Raw genomic sequence first — 24,863 nt, 5'->3', positions numbered from 1 at the left:
ACTCATGTAACTTTCTTTGTTTTCTCTGAGACAGACCAGTTAAAACCTGATCCCCCAAACACTGGACTCGGGTTACTTCAGGTCACCAACTGTTCTTTCCCTAAGCCTGCCAGTCCTACCTAACCATATAAATAATTTCTTATTTGAAAATTATTTCTGATTTAGCAGATCAATGGCAAGAACCTCGATGTTCACTTCCAATTTTTTGATTAAGCTATCCTGAGCAAGAGTCAATTCACAAATCAGTTCAGAACTTGGTGGCCGCACGAAGTGTCACAGAAAGGCAGCCTTCATTTCAATCACATGACAAAACACAGACTTTTGGTGCTTTGTGGATCCATAGTTGCTTTGTGGATCTAATTCCTTTCTGGCCAACAAACTTATCATTTCATCAGTCCTTCTGTTGCTATTATATACCAGTTAGTTAAGTCGTAATTTTGTATTTTGATTGTTCTGTCTGCAGAAATCTAACTCTGGAAGAGCACCAGCGTTTGCAGAAAGAAGAGAAACTTTCTGAAGTTGATGAAAAGATTAATCAAGCAAATGAAGAGCTCACTATTTATAGGTAACGATTGGTGTCTGTTTCTTAGTTAAAATGCACACTTTGAATTGAGATACTATTATTGTTTTCTTTCTTTGCAGGCAACGTGCTAAAGATCTTGAAGAAGAGTTAACTAAAACTATGCAGTCATATAAAAATCAAGTATGTAAAATAAAATTGTTTCTCAATGCTTATTTCTTAATAAACCCAATATAAAGTATTTTCCACCTGAAATGTTAATTCTTTCTTTCTCAGCACATGATGTTCAGCATTTGCTGTGTTTAGTTATGTATAAGTACTTCCTTAAAGCTTTCATCTGAAAGTAAAGCTGTTCTTACTCTACCAGAGTTGTTCTGTAAGATATTTTTTGTCTGTTATTCTTAATAGTAAATAATTGTTCAAACGCTTTTAACAGACTTTGTGACTCTTTGAATGTTTGTGAATGCCGATGACCCTAGTCTTTGTGAAAGCCATTCTGGTGGCTGAGCTGTTAGCATGTTCAGAACCTGCACTATCCTGGGAGCCAGCCATTCAGTTTCCTGCAGAAGATCGTGCCAGGGACTATGTTGGAAAATACGGCATAACCCACGGGCAGGCATATGAATTTGGGTGGTTCACTGGTCAGTCCATTCTTTTGCTATTTTGAATAGACACAGACTATACACAGACTGGGTATAGAGCAAAAGGCTTATGTTACCAGATTAGCAATCATGAGGTTCAGACTAATTGATGGAAGGTATCACTTCAAACCAAACACACCAGAGTTTAAATTCAGATAATTAACCAAATGTAATTGGAATATGAATTTGCTATATGGCCATTACTTGATTGTTGTAGAAGCCACATTTAATGCACTGATATATTGCTGAGAACAGTTGGCATTCTCAAGCAGCTGGAAATCAAACAAAATGTGATTAATTAATAACCACCTAATAAATAGATGAACCTTAACAAGTGATGTCCATATTCTGTGAGTGGTAAATTGATTAAATAATTTTTTTCTGTATTTTTAGATTGTATCCCATGAGAAGAAAGCACACGATAATTGGGTGAGTTTCAGAGACAAAACGAAGTGTTGCACCTTGGTAGGTCTAAAGAGCCAGTACACTGTTAAGGGTCTGGCCTGTAACAGTGTTGATGAGCAGAGAGATCTTGGGGTCCAAATTCATAGCTCCCTGAAAGTGGCTACACAGGTTGATAAGGTGGTTACTGGCCTGCTTGCTTTTATTTGTCAAGACATTGAGCTCAAAAGTTAGGAAGATATGTTGCAGATTTATACAACTCGTAATTAGGCCACATCTGGTACACAGTTCTGGTAACCTCATTATAGGAAGGACGTTGAGGCTTTGGAGAGGTGCAGAAGAGGTTCACCAAGATGCTGCCTCGATTAGAGGGCGTGTGCTATCACAAGACATACTTGACCTGCTTTCTCTGAAACGGTGGAGGCTGGGGGTGGGGGGGAAGAGCTGGTAAAGGATTACAAGATTATGAGAGGCATAGATAGAGCTGACAGACAGTATCTTTGTCCCCAAGGTTGAAATGTCTAATACCAGAGGGTATGCATGTAAGTTGAGAGAGGGTAATTTTAAAAGGAATGTGTGAGGGGTAGTTTTGTTATACACAGAGTGGTGCGTACCTAGAATGTGCTGCTCGGGGTGGTGGTAGAAGCAGATATAATAGTGACTTTTCGGAGATATTCAGATAAGCAGATGAGTGTGAGGAAGATGGAGGGATATGGACATTGTGTAGGCATAAAGGATTAGTTTAGTTGGCCATTTGATTACTAATTGATTTAGTTCAGCACAACATTCTGGGCTGAAAGACTTGTTCCTGTGCTGTACAATTCTGTGTTCTATGTTCTAAAATGCAAAAATGCAATGGCTTATCATTTATATTTCTGATGTATCTATTTAAATAATTTTAGGCCAAGTTACTATGCATGACCTTGGTAAAATGCCTTAGTCACAAATTCCTGTTCAATTTTATTCAATATTTACAGTGTAATTACTAGCTTAGCCTGGTGGGTGGCTCAGTGGAGAGGGTGTCTGAAGGCACATACCTGTGCAAATGTATTATTGCACATATAAAAGCCCAAGGCTATTAACTGACCATCAATTTATTCATATTCAGATAATAGCCAGCCCCTGATGCAAGTGTAAAGCACCTGGTATTAGAGACACTGGGGGAAAAAAGTTAATAAAATATGAAATCATTGTTCACTGAATCAGGTGAAAAGAAGCAATCCCTGAACTTGCTGTAAACTAATTCCTGGAATGTGGCATTAATGAATTGCTACTACTGTCTTCTGAGGCTGATGTACATCATATCCGTATTTGTAACTGATATACAAAATTTTTAATTGTAGCTGTCTGCTCGTGAGGCTGAACGAGAACTTGGCAATGCTAAAAGAGAGAATGTTCACCTTCGACAAAAGTAAGCTTCCAGCTGTTAAATGAACTCCTTTAATCCCTTTGAACTCGGTGACAACAATTTTGAACTGAGTATTATAATTTTAAAAAACTCAGACTATAGACATTTCTGCTACATCAAGAGTTTTTTTTCCAATATAAAAATGTTAAGGCATGCTGTTTTACCAAAGTTCATGCAGGGAGTGATGATAAGTAACTAAAATATTTAAACACTATTGAGTTTAGGATTGATTTGAAGATATCCACAATGGTTGGATTTTTTTCTTCCTGATAATCAGTAGGATGGTGGAAAGAGCATAGAAGTATAATCTCTATCCATTGAATTAGTTAAATTCAACTTGTCCTGTTACTGTGCTGTAAATATATTAATACTCCTTTGTAAAGGACATTATTAAACTTTTGGGGAAAAATAATAATTCATCCCTCTTGTTTGTAGCCTGCATTTTGTCAAAGTTTCTTCTAAATGTATTAAATATTGAAAGATCTGCCCAGTTCTCTGCCCTTTCAGCTGTATTGCAGGTCTGCAGATTTGAAGCATTCTTGACACTTGTCCTGCCTGAGATTCCAGTGTATTTCTTGTTGCTAACCAGCAGCTGAAGTAACTCTCTAAATAAGATGTGGTCGAAGAAATCTTTTCTGCAAGTTATTCCAAGTTGCCAGAGTAGGCATGTAGGACCAGAAACTGGATGCATTAGGCCTTAAAATATAATTTGAAGCTCTGGTTAAATAACAGTTCAGAAGAGCAATAAGTGAAATGTATGCTCGGTGGGCAGTACTCCAGAATGTACATTCAGTGGCCACTTTATTAGGTTGTCTGGTCGTCTGGTTCATAGTCGTCTGCTTATGTAGCCCATCCACTTCTATGACCCCTCTCATCAACAAGGCATTTTTGCCTGCAGAACTGAATGGTTTTTTTTTTGCACCATTCTCTGTAAACTCTGGAGAATGTTGTGTGTGAAAATCCCAAGAGATCAGCAGTTTCTGATATTCAAAGCACCCCACCTGGCATCAACAATCATTCCATGGTCAAAGTGACTTAGATCACATTTCTTCCCTATTATAATGCTTGGTTTGAACAACTACAGTTGCAAGTAAAAGTCTGTAAACCTTTTAAAATTATTTGGTTTTCTGCATTAATTACTCATAAAACATGGTCTGATCTTCATCTATCTTTTCTTTTCCAATCTTTTTATTATTATTAATATCAACATAATAAGATTAATACATAGATAATGGAATTACAAACATACAAATTTAAACTGAACATGAAAGGATACATAAGCAATAGTTACAATATAAATGAGTCTTCACAAATCACGGACGATACAAGTAACACATAAACAAAGCAAAACTAGGTATATCATAATATATTAAAAAAAACAGAAAAGAGAAAAAGAAAAAAAAATTAATTTATGCTGGAAAAACTAATCTAACAACCTAATAACTAATAAGGAAAAAAAAGAAAAAAGAAAAAAAGGAGAAAAAAATATATAGATGAAATGATCTTCATCTAAGTCATACCCACATTTTTCTTGATATTGCAGTAACTTCTGTAAATAAGGAGTGGTTATCTTTTCAGCAGGATAGAAGTCCTTTCCTGTGCTAATTTTGAGCGGCAAATTATGTATTATCTTTACAGAATAACTGAAGTAGAATTCAAAATGGATATTGCTTTGAAGGATCCACTTGTAATTGAAGTATCTGGAACAGCAGCATTAAGTGCTTCTGCGCTTGGCCCACCATACCGAGGTATGCATTCTTCTGGATACTCTGTGTACCGCAGTAAATTTACTTCAATCTTATCAAATAGCAGAGATTTTGGTTGGTGCACATCCTTTGGTTGTTGGCATAATGAGACTTAATTTATCTAACAATCAGCCCAGTTGTCATTTACATCAGTCATATAAGTTTTTAAAAGTAGTTGTTTGATTTTAAAATCAAAAGTTAGAGCTGTTTTGTGATTTTTTTTTTTTAACTTCATTATTATAGGAAGAAGTTCTCCATATGGTCCTTCTCCAGTGGGTCGACCTGGCTCCGAACCTGTGGGCTTTCTATCACCTCCATTACTAGATGGGCCCTTAAGGTTTTCACCTTTGTTTCCTGGGAAACCAGAGTCTAAAAGTAAAGTATTTAGCAAAATAGTCTGTTTGAAATATTTTTCATACTAGTTAAGTCATAGCCAGAGTGACGCATACTATCCAAGAGATTTATAAGACTTTTGCCAGATCTTCATTTTTAATTAAGAGAAAAAATTAGCTAGGCTGGTGTTATTTTCTCTAGAACAGAGGGTGCTGAGGGGAAATTTGATTATTGTATAAAATTATGATAGATTGGCAAAGAAGGATCTGTTTCTCTTTAAGTTCTAGGCGCAATAACCGGGAAGTATGCCACTTTTGTACAAAGAAATCAAATCAAAAATTATAAAACAAGTTTACTTAACCAATTAAAAACACAAAATGCATTTGGAAAGAATGTGAGGTAATGTTAGAAATATTAGAGTAGGGTTGAAGAAAGATAGTGTCACCAAGAGAGATGGTAAAAATCTGGAACCTACTGCCTAAAAGGGTGACCAAGGCAATTCCTCTTTACATTCAATGTAAAATTCTGAATGACCACATCTTTGATATGATGGACATATGGGCCTCTTCTCAGAGGTTATGGACACAATGCATCAAATATCCTCTTTCTGGGATGTCTGTGATAGTAAAATTACAGAATTGCTGAATAGTTATATAGTAATCGGATTTTATTTATATTCTCAGCAGTAATGTAAGCATACTCCTGTCAGCAAGGTATAATTAGCTTAGGTTGTGTACTAAGAACAAAATGTTCTACATGTAGTATTTACTTTATATATCAAAGGATTACCTTGTGTAATTCATTTGGTGTATTGTTTGTCCGTAGCGAGGGGTCCATCAATCCATCTGGATCGCACAACTAATGAAAATACAGATTCTGTTTCTGACCGAATGTCTGATCAGCATGGCCCACAGTCAGACAGTGGTTCACTGTCCCCTGTGTGGGAAAGAGATCGTAAGCTGTGCAGAACATCACCAGGTATGAAAGAATCTATAAAATATCCATCTACTGTGGGTATATAGGTTCTGTGACTGGGATTACTTGAATATAATTTTTAATAAATGGCAATGTCTAGTCCTGTGTATATTTTAAGGGAATTAAGATTTTGAAGACATGCTTGACCATAGACTTTGTCCAACTGCGTGCATTTCACATTCCTGTACATCTACAATGTAGATTTGTAGATCCTTTATCTCCCTGTTCTCAGGCATTGCATAGAGCAGCGGTTCTCAACCTGGGGTCCACTGACCTCTCGATTAAAGTTGGGAACTCCTCTAGAGGTTATCATGCAAATGCAAGGAAGCTTTGTGGACCAACTGAATCTCTTTTTTTAGCCAGAACAGGTACAGTGTAACACTGCATTTGTAATTCTCACAAAACAAATACATAAGTGAGAAAATCAGCAAGATTTTCATGTTTTCAAAATTTGTAGAAAGAAAATAGAATTATGATTAACTTTTAAATTTTGATAAATCTCAATGAATAAATGTCATTAATGGTCTGAAATAGATTTGAATGACCTAATTTACTATTTAAAAAGACCTACTATTGCATTGGTCCATGGTAGACTCAAAGTTACAGGATCCTTTTAAGTAAACCAATGAAGACAAACTTATGAGAAAAATTAGCTGAAAAAAAATGCCTATTCATGGAAGAAAATGTTACTTTTGTAAAGGTCAACTTGTTCTAGAATTGTTAGTCATATTTTTTGATGCACAAAATATTTCTGAATTTGGAGTTTTTCGAAGTTACAACTAGATTTCAGTGTTTTTTTTTCCCCTGTTGGGTGAAGAAAATGACTTACCATTTGTGACCTGTTTCATATATAGAAACATAGAAGCATTGAAAAATCTGAACAGCTGTAGAACATTTGGTCCTTCAAGTTTGTCTTTCAGTATAATCATATCAATTCGTCTGTGGCATTGCTATATTCCTGCCCATTGTGTCTAGAAATGTGTCTACCTCCTTTTTAAATATAGTCTGCCATTGGTCTTCAGTCTTCTGTGATACAGAGTTCCACTGAATGAAAAATTTCTCATTCCTAAATGTCATACCGCATATTGTACCTTGATACTTTTGAGTTCTGATTCTAGATGCCCATTTCATATCTACGCCTGTGCTTTCAGTATCAGCCGATCAAGCCATGTCAGAATTTTGAATATTGCAATGAAACATTCTCTCATTCTTTTAAAGTCTAATGAACACTGCCTTTGTCAGTCAAAACTTTTCCTCATACAGTCCTGTCATCTCAGTCTAGAAAACTTTTACTGCATCAAGAGTAAATATCTCCTTTGTTGTTTAAGGATATCAAACCTAGACACAATATTCCAAATGTCTTCTCCTATACATTTGTAGAAATACATTCCTCCAAGCCCTTCGAAGATGGTATAGAGATAGTGTCACGGCTGCAGAAAAGGAGGAAGTGATGGAGGGATTGTCTACCGAGTCTATGTGGATGGAAGTGGAAGGGATCAGTAACTCTACCAGGTGTTTTTTATAGACCACCTAATAGTAGCAGGGTCATCGAGGAGCAGATAGGGAGACAGATTCTGGAAAGATGCAATAATGACAGGGTTGTCGTGGTGGGAGATTTTAATTTCCCCAATATTGATTGGCATCTCCTTAAAGCAAGGGGTTTAGATAGGGTGGAGTTGTTTGGTGTGTTCAGGAAGGTTTCTGGACACAATATGTCGATAAGCCTACAAGAGGAGAGGCTGTACTTGATCTGGTACTGGGAAATAAACTTGGTCAGGTGTCAGGTCTCTCAGTGGGAGAGCATTTTGGAGATAGTGATCACAACTCTATCTCCTTTATCATAGCATTGGAAAGAGATAGGTACAGACAAGTTAGGAAAGCATTTAATTGGAAAAGGGGAAATATAAAGCTATCGGGCAGGAACTTGGAAGAATAAATTGGGAACAGATGTTCTCAGAGAAATGTACAGCAGAAATGTTCAGGGGATAGTTGTGTAGCGTTTTGCATAGGTATGTTCCAATGAGACAGGGAAAGGCTGGTATGGTACAGGAACTGTGGTGTACAAAGGCTGTTGAAAATCTAGTCAAGAAGAAAAGAAAAGCTTACAAAAGGTTAAAAAAACTAGCTAATAATAAAGATCTAGAAAATTATAAGGCTATCAGGAAGGAGCTTAAGAATGAAATTAAGAGAGCCAGAAGGGCCATGAGAAGGCCTTGGTGAGCAGGATTAAGGAAAACCCCAAGGCATTTTACAAGTATGTGAAGAGCAAGAGGATAAGACGTGAAAGAATAGGACCAATCAAGTATGACAGTGGAAAAATGTATATGGAACCGGAGGAGGTAGCAGAGGTACTTTATGAATACTTGGCTTCAGTATTCATTCCAGAAAAGGACTTTGGCAATTGTAGGGATGACTTACAGCAGACTGAAAAGCTTGAGTATATAGACCTTAAAGAGGATATGCTGGAGCTTTTGGAAAGCATTAAATTAGATAAGTCACTGGGACTGGACAAAATATACCCCAGGTAGCCTGTAGCTGTGGGAAGAGAGGGAGGAGATTTTGGAGCCTCTGGCGATGATCTTTGCATCATCAGTGGGGACGGGAGAGGTTCTGGGGATTGGAAGGTTGCAGATGTTGTTCCTTTATCCAAGAAAGGGAGTAGAGATAGCCCAGGAAATTATAGACCAGTGAGTCTTACTTCATTGGTTGGTAAGTTGATGGAGAAGATCTTGAGAGGCAGGATTAATGACCATTTCGAGAGGCATAATATGATTAGGAATAGTCAGCATGGCTTTGTCAAAGGCAGGTTGTGCCTTACGAGCCAGATTGAATTTTTTGAAGATGCGTCTAAACACATTGATGAAGGTAGAGCAGTAGACGTAGTGTATATGGATTTCAGCAAGGCATTTGACAAGGTACCCCATGCAAGGCTTATTGAGAAAGTAAGGAGGCATGGGATCTAAGGGGACCTTGCTTTGTGGATCCAGAACTGGCTTGCTCACAGAAGGCAAAGAGTGGTTATAGAAAGGTCATATTCTACCTGGAGATTGGTGACCGGTGGTGTGCCTTGGGGATGTGTTCTGGGAGCCCTTCTCTTTGTGATTTTTATAAATGACCTGGATGTGGAAGTGGAGGGATAGGTTAAAAATTTTTGCTGATAACACAAAGGTTGGGGGTGTTGTGGATAGTGTGGGGGGCTGTCAGAAGTTACAGTGGGACATCGATAGGATGCAAAACTGGGCTGAGAAGTGACAGATGAAGTTCAATCCAGACAAGTGTGAGCTGGTTCATTTTGGTAGGTCAAATATGATGGCAGAATATAGTAAGGTTCTTGGTAGTGTGGAGGATCAGAGGGATCTTGGGGTCCGTGTTCACAAAGCTGCTGCACAAGTTGGTTAGGAAGGCATATGGTGTATTGGCCTTCATCAACCATGGGATTGAGTTCAAGAACCAACAGGTAATGTTACAGCTGTCTCAGACCATGGTCAGAGCCCACTTGGAGTACTGTGTTCAATTCTGGTCAGCTCAGTACAGGAAGGATGTGGAAACTATATAAAGGGTGCACAGATTTACAAGGATGTTGCCTGGATTGGGGAGCATGCCTTACGAGATTAGGTTGAGTGGACTTGGCCTTTTCTCCTTGGAGTGACAGAGGATGAGAGGTGACCTGATAGAGGTGTATAAGAAGATGAGAGGCATTGATCATGTGGATAGTCAGAGGCTTTTTCTCAGGGCTGAAATGACTAACATGAGAGGGCACAGTTTTAAGATGCTTGGAAGATCCATTAATTCCGTGAAGGTGGCATCACAGGTCAATAAGCTTGTAAAGAGAGCTTTTGGCACATTGGCCTTCATAAATCAGAGGACTTGAATACAAGAGTTGGGAGGTTATGTTAAAGTTATGTAAGCTGTTAGTGAACAATACACACAAAATGGTGGCAGAATACAGCAGGTGGAGGAGCATCTATGGAAATAAATGAACAGTCCATGTTTTGGCCTGAGAGCCATCATTAGGCCCTAATGAAGGGTCTTGGCCCAAAACTTCAACTGTTTCTGCATGACTTGCTGAGTTTCGCCTGCACTTTGTGTGTGTTGATCTGGATTTCCAGCATCTGCAGGATCTAGTATTTATAAGATGTTGGTCAGGTCAAATATAGAGTATTGTGTGCAATCCTGGTCATCTATGTACAGGAGAGATATCAATAAGATTGAGAGTGTAAAGAAAACTTACAGGGATGACCCTGGACTTGAAGATCTCAGTTATTAGGAAAGATTTAATAGAATTTGACTTATTTCCTGGAGCATAGGAAAATGAGGGAATATTTGATAGAGATATAAAATTTGAGAGGGTATAGATGGGATAAGTGCAAGCTCGAGGAAGTCTGCAGATGCTGGAAATTCAAACAACATGCACAGACCCTTCCTCCCCTTCTTACCCCACCCCTGACATATTTAGTTTTTTTCTCTCTCTCTCTGCCTGTTCTCCATCTCCCTCTGGTTCTTCCCTCCCCACCCCTCTTCTTTCTCCCGAGGCCTCCTGTCCCATGATTCTTTCCCTTCTCCGGCTCTGTATCACTTTCGCCAATCACCTTTCCAGCTCTTAGCTTCATCCCATCCCTTCTGGTCTTCTATCATTTCGCATTTCCCCCTCCCCCCCACTACTTTCAAATCTTTTCTTTCAGTTAGTCCTGACGAAGGGCCTTGGCCCGAAACGTCAACAGTGCTTCTCCTTATTGATGCTGCCTGGCCTGCTGTGTTCCACCAGCATTTTATAAATACAAGCTGGTTTTTTTTACTGCAGTTACATGACACTAGAACTTGTGGTCATAGTTTAAGGGCGAAAGATGAAATATTTAAGGGGAATTTCTTCACTTGGAGAATAGTGCAAGTGTGGAACGAGCTGATGGGTGGGGTATGGTGGCCTATACTCCAGGTGCAGGCCAATGGCACTATGCATATCACCACACTGAATGGGCCAAATGGCCTGTTTCTATGCTATTGTGTTCTATGACTCTAAAATTATCTGATATATTTGTAACTCAATTTCACCTTCAGCTTTGATATGTGAAGATGGGCGCCCCAAACTAGAAAACAGCATGCAAACTTCAAATTTTGCTTCAGAAAGCCAGGCCCAAGATTGTGTAAGTGTGGTCCATTCTTCTTGTGTCTTATTTCTGCACAGATTATTATGCTTGCATACCATTAGAGCATTTGTTCACAATGAGCTTCAGAGTTATTGGAACCTCTATGCTTTGATTTGATTTGAGACTTTATATTGGAGTAGTAACCATGTATGACTTCTGTGCAGGACTCACTAAATGTATCTCTAAACCAGTCTCTTCCTGTGGAAGCTGAATTTGGAATTCGACCTGGTTTTCCACTTGTCTATCCTAGCCACGTTCCCTCATTACCTGTTGATCTAAGAGGTCATGTTCCACTCAGGGGACATCCACTACCTCCACGTGTTGGAATGTATGGTCCTCCGGAACGTTTACCGCTAAGAGCTTTTGGTTTGCCGCCTCATCCTTCCATGGGAAGTAAGTATATACATTTATTTATCCAATCAACTGCTATGTATGTAGTGAAATCATTTGCACAATATTTTGTATTTGAAAAGTCGTGTAGAAAGGTAAAGGAGCATGTATTAGGGTGGAAGCAACCGTTCTTTGTAGATGATATTTGATTGGCAAACACATACCATTATATACAAATCAATAGTTTTCTACGCATTTCCCAGCCACGAAAAGATGCAGTCAGCAGCTACCTTTTCCTCCTTTAGTCCTTGAGTTATGGTTAATATAAACTGGGATTGATTCTGGATCTATTGTGTGGACAAGTCCTTTGTCTTTGAAATTTAGAAGCGGACAAAATTTCCTGGCAATCTGCCACAGGCTGTAACTTCACTGCTCATCAGTAGAGCATCTGCTTGAAGATAGTATTTCCACCAGCAGTATACAGTCAAGATGAAATTTCTCAATATTGACACTGCAACTCCTGATGTCAGGGGACATCCACTATGTCAAAGGCCATCATGTCAAAGATGGACTTTAGCCAGTTTGTTGATCACCACCGGTCTTTCTCAGCTGATGAAATCATTTTCCTTCCATGTTGAGCACCATTTAGAAACATTTAGTGTGGTAACAACTTTTAGAATGTGCTTTGGCTGAACACCTTCAGTGTTCACTGCACTCGTCAGTAGCAGGATCACCACTGATAAAACCAGCCCAATTCCTGTAAGACATTAACTGTTTGCTGCAGACTTCCTTTGGTAGCAGAGAGATAATACAGGACTAGAAACCACCATATTTCTTGCTTATCAGCTGCATCTGTATGTGATAATATTGGTAAGAGTGCACAGTACTCAAATTGAGGACACGTACAAAGGTATTTTTTGGGATTAACTTTTTGCAAATGGTATAGATTCAAAAAAAGACAGCAGCTCAGTAAGCACTCTAAGCAATGTCTGATCAACAAAAACATTGTATAAGAAAAATATGATCCAATGAATCCACAACCTGTTATGAAACTGTTCCAGTACAACATAATGCAGAAATCTATTTGGGTATGTGGAAAATTGTTGCATCATGTCCTGTCTCAAAAATTAGGATAAATTGCTAGTCATGTTAGTTTACCCTTCTGCAACTGTAGTTAAGTGCAGTCAACGGTACTCTCAGACAACTCAGTTTGCTCACTGATGCTCCGCTTGTGTTCTGCCATGTGGCTGCAGTTATTATGGCCTTGGTTTAAGCATAGACAGTTCCATGAGATAAGCGTAAGATTAATTTAGGAATAAATTCTCATCTGCTGAAGTCTGACCTTGCATTAGTCCAATGTTAATGTAGGACGTTGGGGCAATAATCCACTTTCATTCATCTCCAGTTGTCTTAGCAATAACTTTTCCTCCATAAAGTCTGAAGTAGATATGTTAATTTTTTTGTGTTGCTTAGACATGTTAATTCTAGTTCCATTCACAGTACTAGTAGTTCATGCCTGCACGTAGCAAGACAACTCTTAATTACGATTGAATTAAAAAGTAGGTGGTACATTCATCCAGCTCCCTTATGGATCTGTGTCTACTACCCCCACTTATTTATTATTTGCAAGAGTGACCACCCTCTTTTAGAGTTGAGTTGATATACTTGGAAAGAACACCTCTCAACAGAAGTTATTTTTAATATATTTTTCATTTATTGCAATCTGTCAAAGTCTGATTTTATGCAGAAGATGAACTCCATCTTAACCATTGTAGCCTTTCTAGTGAACATACTCCCACTGTGCTGTTAGGGAGGGTGTTCTGGGATTTAGACCTGGTGGTGATGAGGCAACAACATTTTGAAGTCAAGTGCAGTGCAACTTGGAAGAATATTTGGTGTTTGCATGTATCTGAAGCCCTTGTGAAGCTTCTACTTTCAACGTGGGGAAATATCACCAGTTGGCAATTTCAATAACATCAGCATGCCTAAATGGGTTTATTTCTGATGGAAGGTAGATACCTTTTAATTAATATTAAAGCATTTATTAGGAATTTTGTCAACTCAACTTTAAAAAAACACTTTGTTCACATACATTGTAGATTTCAGCTTTTATGATGTCAAAGCTTTTGCAGGAGATTGACTGCCTTTTCCATACAGGAGGCCAATCTGTTCACTCCTAGTTGCTGGAGCCTGAGGTACTTAAGATAGATTGTCTAGGTGTTGCTGCTAGTTATTTGGCCAAGAGTTATAACTAAAATTACAAGAAAAACTTGTTTTATTCTTTATTTTAGTAAGAGATCCATTACGACCTTATGTGAGTAATTTCCCACCACCTCGGCCAACTTTCCTACCACCCAGACCAGTTCCAGGTATTGCTGGCGGCCTTCTTCCTTCACGGCTTCCTCTACCCAGGTTTTCCTCAACTGAACATCCATCTTCACAAGATAAATAATTGGTTGATAAAACTGAATCAATGGCTCTCTGACTTATCAAGTGCATTAGGATGTAAAGTGTAGGTTACAATATTGCATTTTTTTTGTTGATGTTTGCTATAATTGGTGAAAACTTTAATATTGGTGGTAACCTTACACTTTGCATAAAGGCACACATTTTCTGAAAGTGCTGTTTGATTAGAATTGTACACCTCAGGAGTCTTGCATAGAATTTAAGCTTTTTATTGTGCAATACTACAGGGTTTTTGCCATGCACTGGTTTTAGTTGAGAGCATTGTTTTTATCCAGACCATTTTAGGCAAGGAATTTGTAAATGCTTAACTTGAATGGCAAAACAATTATTTGAATTGTTGGAATTTTAATTAATGTCATTCATGTGCATGTCCAAGGTGGTACTAATACTAGTTCCACCAATGTAAATGCAGATTCATTGGCCTAAGATAAAAGGAATGTTTGAAGAACATATAGAATGTAAAAATGTTTATTGTAACATACTGAAAATAAAAACAAGGTTGATTTAAACAATGAACTTTTGATGTGCATTTTTTTGCATACAACTTCACGTACATAGGAATGAAGGTAAATGGTTATGGGACTTTACAAGTTGTTTTTCCACATCCACTTTATATCCCTATCCACTTAGTTCTTGGGCATTAAATTGGTCAGTTTGGATCATTAATTGTTCTAGCACCTCTTTGGGGGGGAGGGGGAAGATATAACAGTGATCCTTACAATGAAATCAGCCCTTAGACATGGTGATAAAACTTGGTCTGCTTCAAGATGCCACTTTTAGTGAAAAGCAAGTACTTCATATTTCACTACAAGGAGATAGCCAAAGAAAACAATGGTAGAATATTGTATTTAGTTACCACCACTCACCCATCTACTTCAAAAAGATAAAGCAAAAATGGTCAAATCCAAGCAGCAGCTCACTAAAGACAGCTCAAATAAATGGAACAATCCTAGTAATGATTTGCATAAATTTCAGGCTAACGCTAACTGATGGAATTTGGGATCAAGATGGAATGATAATAATGGTTCTGTTTGTTATTAGCAAATCATGAAATATTGTCTAAGGCATAACTGTACTACTGTTTAACTGCATTGGAATGACTATTTTGAGAAAACCAAATGATTTTCATCAAATTGCATTGGGCATTTGAAATAAGCAATGAGAGAAACAATGGACAAACAATTCAAAATCCCTGAACAGCAGTGGTCCATGTAACATGGCCACTATTCTTGGCTACACTGGCCTTGAATATTTTCTCTTCCATCAATTTGAGCAGGGCATGGTATAAAATAGAGGTTGGGAAACCCCGAACTACAGAATCTAAACCTTATTGCATCAACATTGGTGAGGCATCCCTTGCTAAATACAAGTTATCCAAGAGCTGAAGGACCTCAAATTCCAATAAAAATGTCATCATACCACATCTATTTGGAAACAGTGGTAAATGATCAAATGACTGATTTTGCAATATCCAACCCTTACACCATGATAAAGTCTAGCAAACATTAATTAGAAGTGTAACTAGCTGGTTTGTTGATTGTATTTGGCCTCAAGTTCCTACCAAAAATATGAAAATCCAACCAACCCAATTTAAGTGGCACTAAACAGAAGACAACTGCCTTCTGCATACATCCCAAGAATATACCATTCTATAATAATGGAACTAGTATCCTCAATGTCTCACTTACCACACATTCCTAGTATTTCTATTCTTAACAGGCAAGTATACAAGTCACTACTTCTATACTATCCGCACAGCACATTCCTCAGTTACTGCCATCAAACAATTTTGCCTAGCCAGAACATTCCATTATATAGAAATGCATACCATGAAGCAAACAAGTTTTAAAAACATTGTGGAAAGATCTTCAAACAAGTCCAAGGGCCCAGTTCTTCTAATTATATTTAAACCTTTTCCACATCATGATGGTTATTGGGAAAGTACTGTAGAATCATTATGGTAACGAAACCTCATAAGATCACTGCAATTTCATATTTGAAGTACTAAACATTTAGGTAGTATGGTAGGAGCAAAAATCAGTGATAAAGTTTGTAACCACACTTTACTGCAAATACTAATACAGTATTCAGAGTGTATGTAAACTAGTTTAGACTTTTAAACCAATCAATGTAGTTACTGTCAGTACATGCAACTTCTGGCAAAGCCTACACATGATAAAGCTTAAAACGTCATTGTAAATTCCCAAAACTTTAGCACTAAACATTACGTAAATAAGACATTTGAATGCTTTATTGATAGATTAAAACAATCAGCAGTCAACACAACTTTAAACATTAATTTAACATTCAACTGCTTTCCTCACATTTTCTGTCAGTATTTCATATGATCTCATTCAATGATAAAATCTCACCACATCTGGCATTTTCATACATTGCACCAGTGGATCCACTCTACAGATGTACATATAAAATCCGCATGGTAAGTGCATTAATCACTGGAGACACGCAACATAATGCACACCTGTCAAAACGCATCATCTTTGACAAGATGGTAAAACCATTTGAAACAATCACCACTCACACTTTCTTCATAAATAGAATCTTGACATATGTTGCATACAGTAAATTTGTTTTACAAGCTTATACAAAGCAGCCAGGTCACAGCACTGCTGGGCAGCATGATGGCCACACTGAGTAATACTGGCTGTCCTTTACATTAAATGCACAACATTCGTACCACTTAAAACTGGGGTCAGGTGCTAGTCTCACAGAGACCACGACTGTACCCGCGGTTGCCCTGAACATTGCGGCTTTTAAAGCCTCTTGCTTTAACAAGATTTTAAAAGTTATCCTAGTGGAATGTTCTCAAAAATCATAGCAGCAGCTCATAGCTTTGTTAGAACTGATTTTTTTTTGTATTCACTATTCACAGTGAACCAGGTGCACGTTCATTTAAGAGCTGAAAGTTGTTGACTGAGCCACAGCACAGCTGTGTACCACAGGTCGAAAATTCGACCTTTTAAACTCGTAGGTTCTGGCTGACCAGCCATTGGCCTGCCCCTGCCAGCATGTGGGCACTTCTTCATTCTGTTTTCTTTGGCAGTTGACACAGGCGCTGACAGAGAAAATCCAGTGACTCTTGCCACATCTACTTCTAAACCAATACCAACTACATTTACAGGTTAAGCAGGATAAACAAGTGTATATATTTTTTACTAATACTAATTAACAGCACATGTAAATGTTAACTTATTACTGAAAAATGCAGGGCCCTCTAATACACAAGTTTTGAAATGCTAAATGCCTTCACTGAAGCGCTGCATCTCTTTGTAAAAATAACGAGTGGTCTCACTGAAAACGTAAAGGGTTTCATTTTTCATTACTGGGTGCCACCGCTTTCCTAAGCCTATGGACACTTCTTCAATGAGATTCTGCACAGGATCTCCATCCAGGTCAGCCATCGCATCTTCATCAAAATTAATGCTTTCCTCAGTCACCTCCAGGACTTGCAGCTCTGGTCCACGGAGCCGAGCTATAGCAATAAGATTATGCGCCCAAACTGCATAACCTGGATTGGGGAAAAAAAATAAAAAATTATGGACTCAAGAACATTGTTTACACAAAAATCAGTTTTACAAAATTCACACAAACTTGGCTATTATATTAATTATGGACTCCAGAATTACAATCTAATTTTCACACTAAAGATCTTCATGCATGAATAGTGTCTGCATGTTTGTGAAGCCTAATTTTCAAGAACAGAAATATCTCAAAGCCACCTTATATCCAAATACTGTACAAAGAATTTAATATGCTACTAAGGTTAAAACACATCACCAAGCAATCCACAATGCAGCACCATGACGATCACCATAAAGTTGCTATCTAAAATTATAACACTGGTGCCATTTTCCCAAGAAACCAGTTCAACATGGAAGCATAATCTTCTAAAACATATTTCACAAATTTAATATTCAGTACAAAAATTAGTTCCAACGTAAATTCATTGGCCAGAAAATTAATTTCATTTTAATGATTAACTGCTCTAGAAATCTTGACAATTTCATGGAACGGTACAGCATGGAAAGGCTCTTCAGCCAACATTATTTCTCCTATAAATATCTGATTTTGCATTGCTTTATAATTCAATCTATACACAAGTTTATTTTTCTGTAAAGTTTGTTGCTTTCTATTACTGAAGAATAAATACTCAATAAGAGAAACACAAGTCAAAAATTATTGCACCAAGACCAACATTAATACAAAGAAATAAGCACAAATCAACCCACTACTTACCATGGATTGAAAGGTGAGAAAGCTTTGTACACTTCCATGCCAAAAGCACCAAAGGGTCTTCATTGCGGTTGTCGCTGAGATCTGGAAAACCATTAATGCCTTGCTCTGCATCCTTTATTAGGAGGAAGTGGGTAAGGGATTTGTCATACTGCCTGGATATGAGATCTACCACGGCACCTGAAACACCATTAGTTGAGCTGTCAAAGTGAATTCTCCCTAAAGGTATGCTTGGCTTCAGAATTCTAAGCAAAATGTCATTCCTGACATTAAAGGCCATGATGTAAACATGAAGATTTGCACAGTGCCTGGTAAGCACCTTCCAATCTGCATCTTGTGGCATGTTATCTAAAACGTGTATGTTGGACATCGAGAGATGATGTATTACAAGAGACAACCTATGCAAAGGCACATGGTTGCTGTTGGCGAGTACTCGTGTTACTTCAGCAGTAAAATCGCAGAAATCCAATGCAAGTGATCGCAGGTTAAGAAAGCGCTCCAACTCAACTGCCTCAATAATTGGGGTTTTATTAATAAAATGGGTATCCAGGAGACTCAGATGTTCAATGCAGTTGGCACTGGACTGAGGCAAGGCTGCTAGTGTTGTGGGAGTTACTACCTCCAGCATAAAACCAAGGGAGAGCCATTTCAGATGTTTGGAATTTCCCAATACCTCTTCAATCAATTGTTGGATTCTGTAATAAACAAAAGTATTACATTTGCTACATTTCTAAACATCAGTAATTCATTTAAGACAAAAGCCCTTAAAATCCTTCAGCTATGCACCAGTTTGTTGGGAACAGGATGCATATTGAATCAGAGCTACAAGAATGAAACAAGAAAAATCCATCCTTGGCTGTCAATTGAAATTTGCACTTTTTCCTGATCCTCCTTTCCTCACAAAAATTCCCAGTTATACTTTAGATTTCACCTTTATTGTCAGAACCAACTACAGTTTCAATGATTAAAATACAGTTACTCCATTAGCTCAGTCCCTTTGTACCCTCTGCCCCTCCCCATGTTTCTGCAAGTTAAAGCATGTTTGAACTCCAACTCTGATCAAAAATTAACTGATCCTGTCTCTAGATGCTACCTGACCTGAGCATCTCAAACAGTTCTTTTTAAATTTCTGTTTTCCAGCATCTGCAGTTATTTAATTTTTTTTTTCATTATTTCTTTACACATTTAAGTCGTGGATTTCTGGGGTTTGAACTTTATGCCACATATGAACTTCGAACTTTCTTAGGCCATATATAGTAATCAGCTTCCACTTAATCACTTTCCTAAAAAAAACAGATCCACTGGTTTAAAGCTACGGAAAAATGATTCAACTCAAGGCATTTGTTTTTCAGGTTACATTAACATCCCCTGCAGGATGGGTTCTTCAATTACTATTCTCTGTATTCTGCATGCTAGTTAACATTTTGGGGATGATAGCAATTTTTGGAATGTTGGTTTGATGAAAAGAACAACACTTATGACTCAGCACTCCAGAGTGTAGAAACTGCACCAAAAGCGCACCTTCAAGCAAAATACAAAATATCTGGGCCGGTTGCATTCTCCTTCTCACTGCAGTATCAATGCTGCACACGAGATGGTGGCAAAGTATAGTTATTCAAAATTATATTGCCTCCCTCAGTTATTTAAAGTGTTTCATCAAACAAGTATGTTGCAGGATGCTTTTCTAATTTAACATTCATTATTTATTAAGAAAACATTTGTGATTTTGACTATTATGTCAGCTGTCATGTTCCATGAACGTGTTTAATCCACAGAATTGTACTTACCAGTCATGCTGATGATAATTACAAGGTTGAAACATCAAAATAATTTTACAAACATTGACATGAACAGTGTCAATTCACTGCCAAAAAGCACTTAATAAGTTTCAAAATTAAGACAACATACTTGTTAAACAGAAGAGACAGACAGCAATTTTTTTTTTAAAGGTTTTTCTTCCACTCACAGACGGAACTGTTCCAAGGTAAATGTGAAAGTCACACTATTCTGCAGTTTATTGGTGCTCTGATGCTTTTGTTATTTTGCAAGCTCCTCCATAAATGTCTAACTCAGCTCAGAATTTCAAAGGCCCAAACAAATTCAAAAACCTCCAAGAAACACTGAAAGCAGAAACACAACTTGGGAAGCAAAATTAATGCAGAATCAGATCATCTAAGGACAGTTTTCCTGAGTTTAACAGATTTTGCTCAGATCTCAAGCCACAACATTACTGCATAGTTATTATTCATACTTCCTTCAGCATGACCACTTACTGCAGTAAAGCTGTAGACATGTCAATGAGCTACATCACACACACCTATCCTAGCAACAAGCAGACACAGACACAAATGACACAATGGAGGATCAGCTCTGCAACATGCAGCAACCACTTAATCAATTTACATAGCAGCCATAGCCACAAATCCTATCAGTTTGCTGAGAGATGGAGATTTATAATGTGTAATATCAACTGTAGGTCTTCATTTTATATTGACAGATAAGCTTTACTGAAAACTGAGAATTCTGTACTTTTGATCTGCAAGCTATTTTAGAGGTAGCATTTTCTAATCATATATAGCATCAGTTGTCTTTTTGTGTTCCTTCTACCAAAAGAAATATGTTTTGATATTTGATTCCTTTATATCAGGTACTGGGTCTCATGACAATCACATTAAAATATAATTGGAATTTAATTATCAAATCTCACTTTCATGTAGAGGTAGAGGCTAACTTCCATTTTTAATACATCAAGTTTCAGTATTAAACCCCTAAAAGTGCAATATACCCTAGCAAACCTTACCTTTAACAAAAGGGCAACAATTCCACTGATATGAGACCTATATATTTTTTTAATCTATAAATTGTCTGGACCAGCAGAAAATATTCCTTAGCATATTGAAGAACCAATGGATGCAGACTGGGGTAAAAATAATCTGCCCAGACTTTTAAGTAGCAATCTAAAGAAATAGAAATAAAAGAAAATGAAACTGGAAGAGAAATCACAAACATTAAAAAGACAGAAAAATAAAAGGGCAAATATAAAAGTTATACAAGAGACACGAGACTCTCTTGTCATTGACAAAAAAAATTTCAAATCTAATGCAACCCAGCAGTTTTCTACAATAAAATAAAAACTCAAGCAAAAAAAATAAAGAATTTTGTAAGTTGCAGAATCAAAGAGTTCCTTAAATGGTTCCAATTTTACATAGCTCATAAGGAATATTGATTGCTGTATTAATTAGCAAGATAATTATGGTCAACATGTCTGCATCTTTCACTGGGGTTTACTAGTAGAATTACTACTTCCCTAACTATGACACTGTATGTGTAGTTTGACTTTGCCTAAATACACTACGTGTGCTACAAAACAGTTGATCCTATAAAGACCTTAGAACTCACAGGACATAAATGTAAAATTTTTAAGATTCGTAATCAACACTACTTGTCTACCACTACAAAGTGCCAGATTTATAGATAGCAATAATCTAACTCAAAGTAATATGCATTCAGTACAGCCTTAAAGCAACTGTTAACAAACAGAAAGCAAAATTTGAACCTTAGCTTCAATTCCAGCATCCTCAGGAATAAAGCTTGCTCATCTCATTTTCACAACCCAGAGATGCAGAAGTAATTATTTGCATTGCTCTTCACTGAGTTTTTCAGCTATTCTGTTGTACGAGTCTTCTTTAAAGCCTGACCCAATGGATAAGTCAAAAATGTCAAGATATGTGGGGGGGGGGGGGGGGGGGAATTCCCTGGACTGCTTATTGTACCTTTTTTTGGGAAATGGATAAACCTGGAGATTGAGACGTAGTAGAACAAAGGGACGTAGGAATGCAGGTCGATAATTCATTGAAAGTGGAGACACAGATAGATAGGATTGTAGGGACAGCTTTTGCACACTGGCCTTCATAAATCAAAGTACCACATACAGGATGTTATGTTGAAGTTATACAAGACATTGGGCAAAGCCCAATTTTGAGTAATGTAGGCAGTTTTGGTCACCTGCCTGCATGATAGTTGTAAATAAGGTTGAAAATAGTATAGTGAAAATTCACAAGGATTTTGCAGGACAGGAGGATCTGAGTTATAAGGAAAGATTGAATAGATCAGCAATTTATTCCTTGGAATTTAGAAGTCTGAGGTAAGATTTGAAAGAGGTATACAAAATTATGAAGGGTATATAGGTTGGGTGGGGCTACAACTAGAGATTATGGGTTAAAGGTGAAAGGTGAAAAGTTTAAGGAAACAGAGGGGAAACTTTTTACTCAGAGGGCCATGAGAGCTGCCAGAGCAAATGGTGCACACGAGCTCAATTTATGTGTTCAAGGTAAGTTTGGATAGGTGCATGGATGGTAGGGAGCATGGAGGGCTATAGTCAGGGTGCAGGTCAATGAGAGAAGGCAGTTTAAATGGTTTGGCATGGACTAGATGGGCCGAAAGGCCAGTACTCTGTACCATACTTTTCTATGACTATTTGTCGAGGCTCTTCATGTTACTATCAGTATTAATGATAAAGTTAAGATTTTATGGATTTTAAAGTTTAAAACACAAACACGAAAAGGTCTGCAGATGCTGGAAATCCAAAACAACAAACGAAACGCTGGAGGAACTCAGCAGGTCAGGCAGCACCTGTGGAAGTTCCGCTACTTGCTAAATGATTTCCTCCATGCTACAATACCAGCCAGTAAAACAGGCACAAACCAAGACAATAGTTGGCAAAATAAACTAGCCAAGTCTCAGCACGACGGGGTGGAGGAAAACAGGTATTTTAATCAATTAAATATCCATTAATATTATGTGAAGATAGGACAGAAATTGCCCTGAGCAAAGTTCGCAGGGCCCAGGACAGGCGGACCTACAAAGCCAATTGTTTCCCAAGCGCACCGAAGACTCACGTAACATGTTATTTTTAAAGGTGTAACAATCAATATTTTGGAGGAAGTGGCAAAAATGCCTGTAAACAAACACACTAATAGAATCGGCTGCAATTCTCTGCTTCCCTTACTCATAAAGGGCTTGTGGATACTGAGAAACAACGCAGAGACCAAAACCACGACACATCAATCACTCGGGGAAGGAAGAGACAGTGAGGGAGACAAACAAGACGTGGTGCGACATGAACACGGCACGGCTTCCAAACCAACAGGCCCGTGTGGGACCCCTGCCTCCCGCTCTCTCCCCTGCCGGACACCTACTCGTGCGAGTGCTTGTCGTCAGGCTCCTGCAGGTATATGTCGCCGAAGACGCTGAGTTTCTGCAGGTTGCGGTTACTCCTCACGCTCTTCAACACGCAGACAACCTCGTCCATGTAACTCCTGAGGGGGTCGGGGCGGCCCGCGCCGCCACTCTCGAACTCCACCCGCAGCTCCCGCACGAACGAGCCGCACTTCTTCATGAGGAAGTCGAGGCGGCAGCGCTCGGCGGCCGAGCCGCGTAGGCGGAGCCGCAGCTCCGGCCACAGCGAAGGGTAGAAGAGGCACTCGCGCCACTTGGAGCAGACGGACGAGGCCCGCAAACGGTCCCAGGGGGGCAGGAAGGAGAAGATGTGCACGATGACTTCGCACGGCAGGGCCGCCGCCGCCGCCACGGCCCCGCACAACGCCATCGCCCGGCTCCCGGCCTGCCGCCCCGGCCGCCCGCCCCTCACTCCGTCGCCTCCCACAGCGGTTGGTTCTGGGCCGCGCAGCGCAGTTACAGCTCACTCTATCGGTCGCCTCCGCCCCCCGGTGGCTCCCGGCCACTCGCTAACTTCACGCCCTCAGCGCCGCCACCGCTATCTCATCGCTTCCACTTCCAGTCCCGGCTCGGGGCCTCGCACCGGAAGTGAGGCGGGGACGCGGCAAAGCAGGGGCGGCGGGGGGGGGGCGAACACAGCCTACCACAGACACCTCAGAAACCACAGTGGAAAACCCTGTTAATTTACATAGTATAAATGTTACTCTCAACTTCTTTACCAATTCTGGGATAAAGTTATCTGGAAGCTCTAAAGACTCGGTTACTCTGATCTGCTAATCTCAGGATCCCCCCGCGTTTTCAGCTCATTTCGGAGCCACAAGCCTGTTTACAAAATTCTGCGCGACCATCACGTGATATGACATCAGCTTGTGGGAGGAGGGGGAAACGGGGTCTGGGGGCAAAATTCGCCCCGCCTGCCCCCGGCGCCCGCTGCCCATTCTCCTCCCTTCTAATCTCAAACGGCCAAGGACCTTGGACCTCAAATGTTTTTCTTCCCACACAAAATAGACACAGAAGTGTACACACCACCTGGCTTCAGACATAAACAGCAGAAAGTCTGTAGACGCTGGAAATTCAGATTAACACATACAAAATGCTGAAAGAAAAGAGCAGAAGCCCTTCAAGATCACGGCCCTACTGTTCCTCCCGGCTCAAGAACAGCTTCTATCCCACTGTTAACAGCTCCTTGAACGGAACTCATACGATAAAATGGGACTCAGCCTCACGATCTACCTCGTTATGATCTTGCACTTTCTCGACTACCTACACTGCACTTTTCCCGTAGCTTTTACACTTTATTAAGTATTGTTTTACCTGCACAATGCACTATAATTATTTGATCTGTATAAACAGTATTCAAGAGAAGCTTTTCACTGTATCTTGGTACATGTGACAATAACAAGCCAA

The 24,863-nt window shown here is 38.9% G+C and overlaps 2 protein-coding genes across 4 annotated transcripts in view; one reads left to right on the top strand and one right to left on the bottom strand.

Moving 5' to 3' along the window:
* The window catches only part of mia2 (MIA SH3 domain ER export factor 2), a 68,253-nt gene extending 53,979 nt beyond the window's left edge, over positions 1–14,274 (top strand). For 2 of the 3 annotated variants that reach the window (XM_059956747.1, XM_059956757.1), the window contains exons 19-28: positions 464–565; positions 643–703; positions 1,555–1,590; positions 2,907–2,974; positions 4,610–4,719; positions 4,960–5,091; positions 5,875–6,027; positions 11,080–11,165; positions 11,333–11,561; positions 13,790–14,274. In XM_059956747.1, coding sequence (XP_059812730.1) covers positions 464–565; positions 643–703; positions 1,555–1,590; positions 2,907–2,974; positions 4,610–4,719; positions 4,960–5,091; positions 5,875–6,027; positions 11,080–11,165; positions 11,333–11,561; positions 13,790–13,950 — 1,138 coding nt within the window. In that variant the 3' untranslated portion in view covers positions 13,951–14,274. Of the gene's footprint in view, positions 1–463; positions 566–642; positions 704–1,554; positions 1,591–2,906; positions 2,975–4,609; positions 4,720–4,959; positions 5,092–5,874; positions 6,028–11,079; positions 11,166–11,332; positions 11,562–13,789 lie in introns of those variants that run through there. The other variant, XR_009509058.1, reaches the window with a different exon arrangement.
* A 142-nt stretch (positions 14,275–14,416) lies between these two features.
* LOC132385083 (F-box only protein 33) lies at positions 14,417–24,247 on the bottom strand. The gene is made up of 3 exons (XM_059956811.1): positions 23,417–24,247; positions 18,222–18,913; positions 14,417–17,493 (listed from the first exon to the last, which is right to left on the bottom strand). The coding sequence occupies exons 1-3, from the start codon at positions 23,824–23,826 to the stop codon at positions 17,222–17,224; spliced, it is 1,374 nt and encodes a 457-aa protein (XP_059812794.1). The 5' UTR covers positions 23,827–24,247; the 3' UTR covers positions 14,417–17,221.
* Between the last annotated feature and the right edge of the window lie 616 nt (positions 24,248–24,863).

Source organism: Hypanus sabinus, chromosome 2, assembly GCF_030144855.1.
Source record: "Hypanus sabinus isolate sHypSab1 chromosome 2, sHypSab1.hap1, whole genome shotgun sequence".
Taxonomy (NCBI): domain Eukaryota; kingdom Metazoa; phylum Chordata; class Chondrichthyes; order Myliobatiformes; family Dasyatidae; genus Hypanus; species Hypanus sabinus.
Note: the sequence above shows the minus strand (reverse complement) of the source record. Positions and strands in the feature narration are given on the sequence as shown.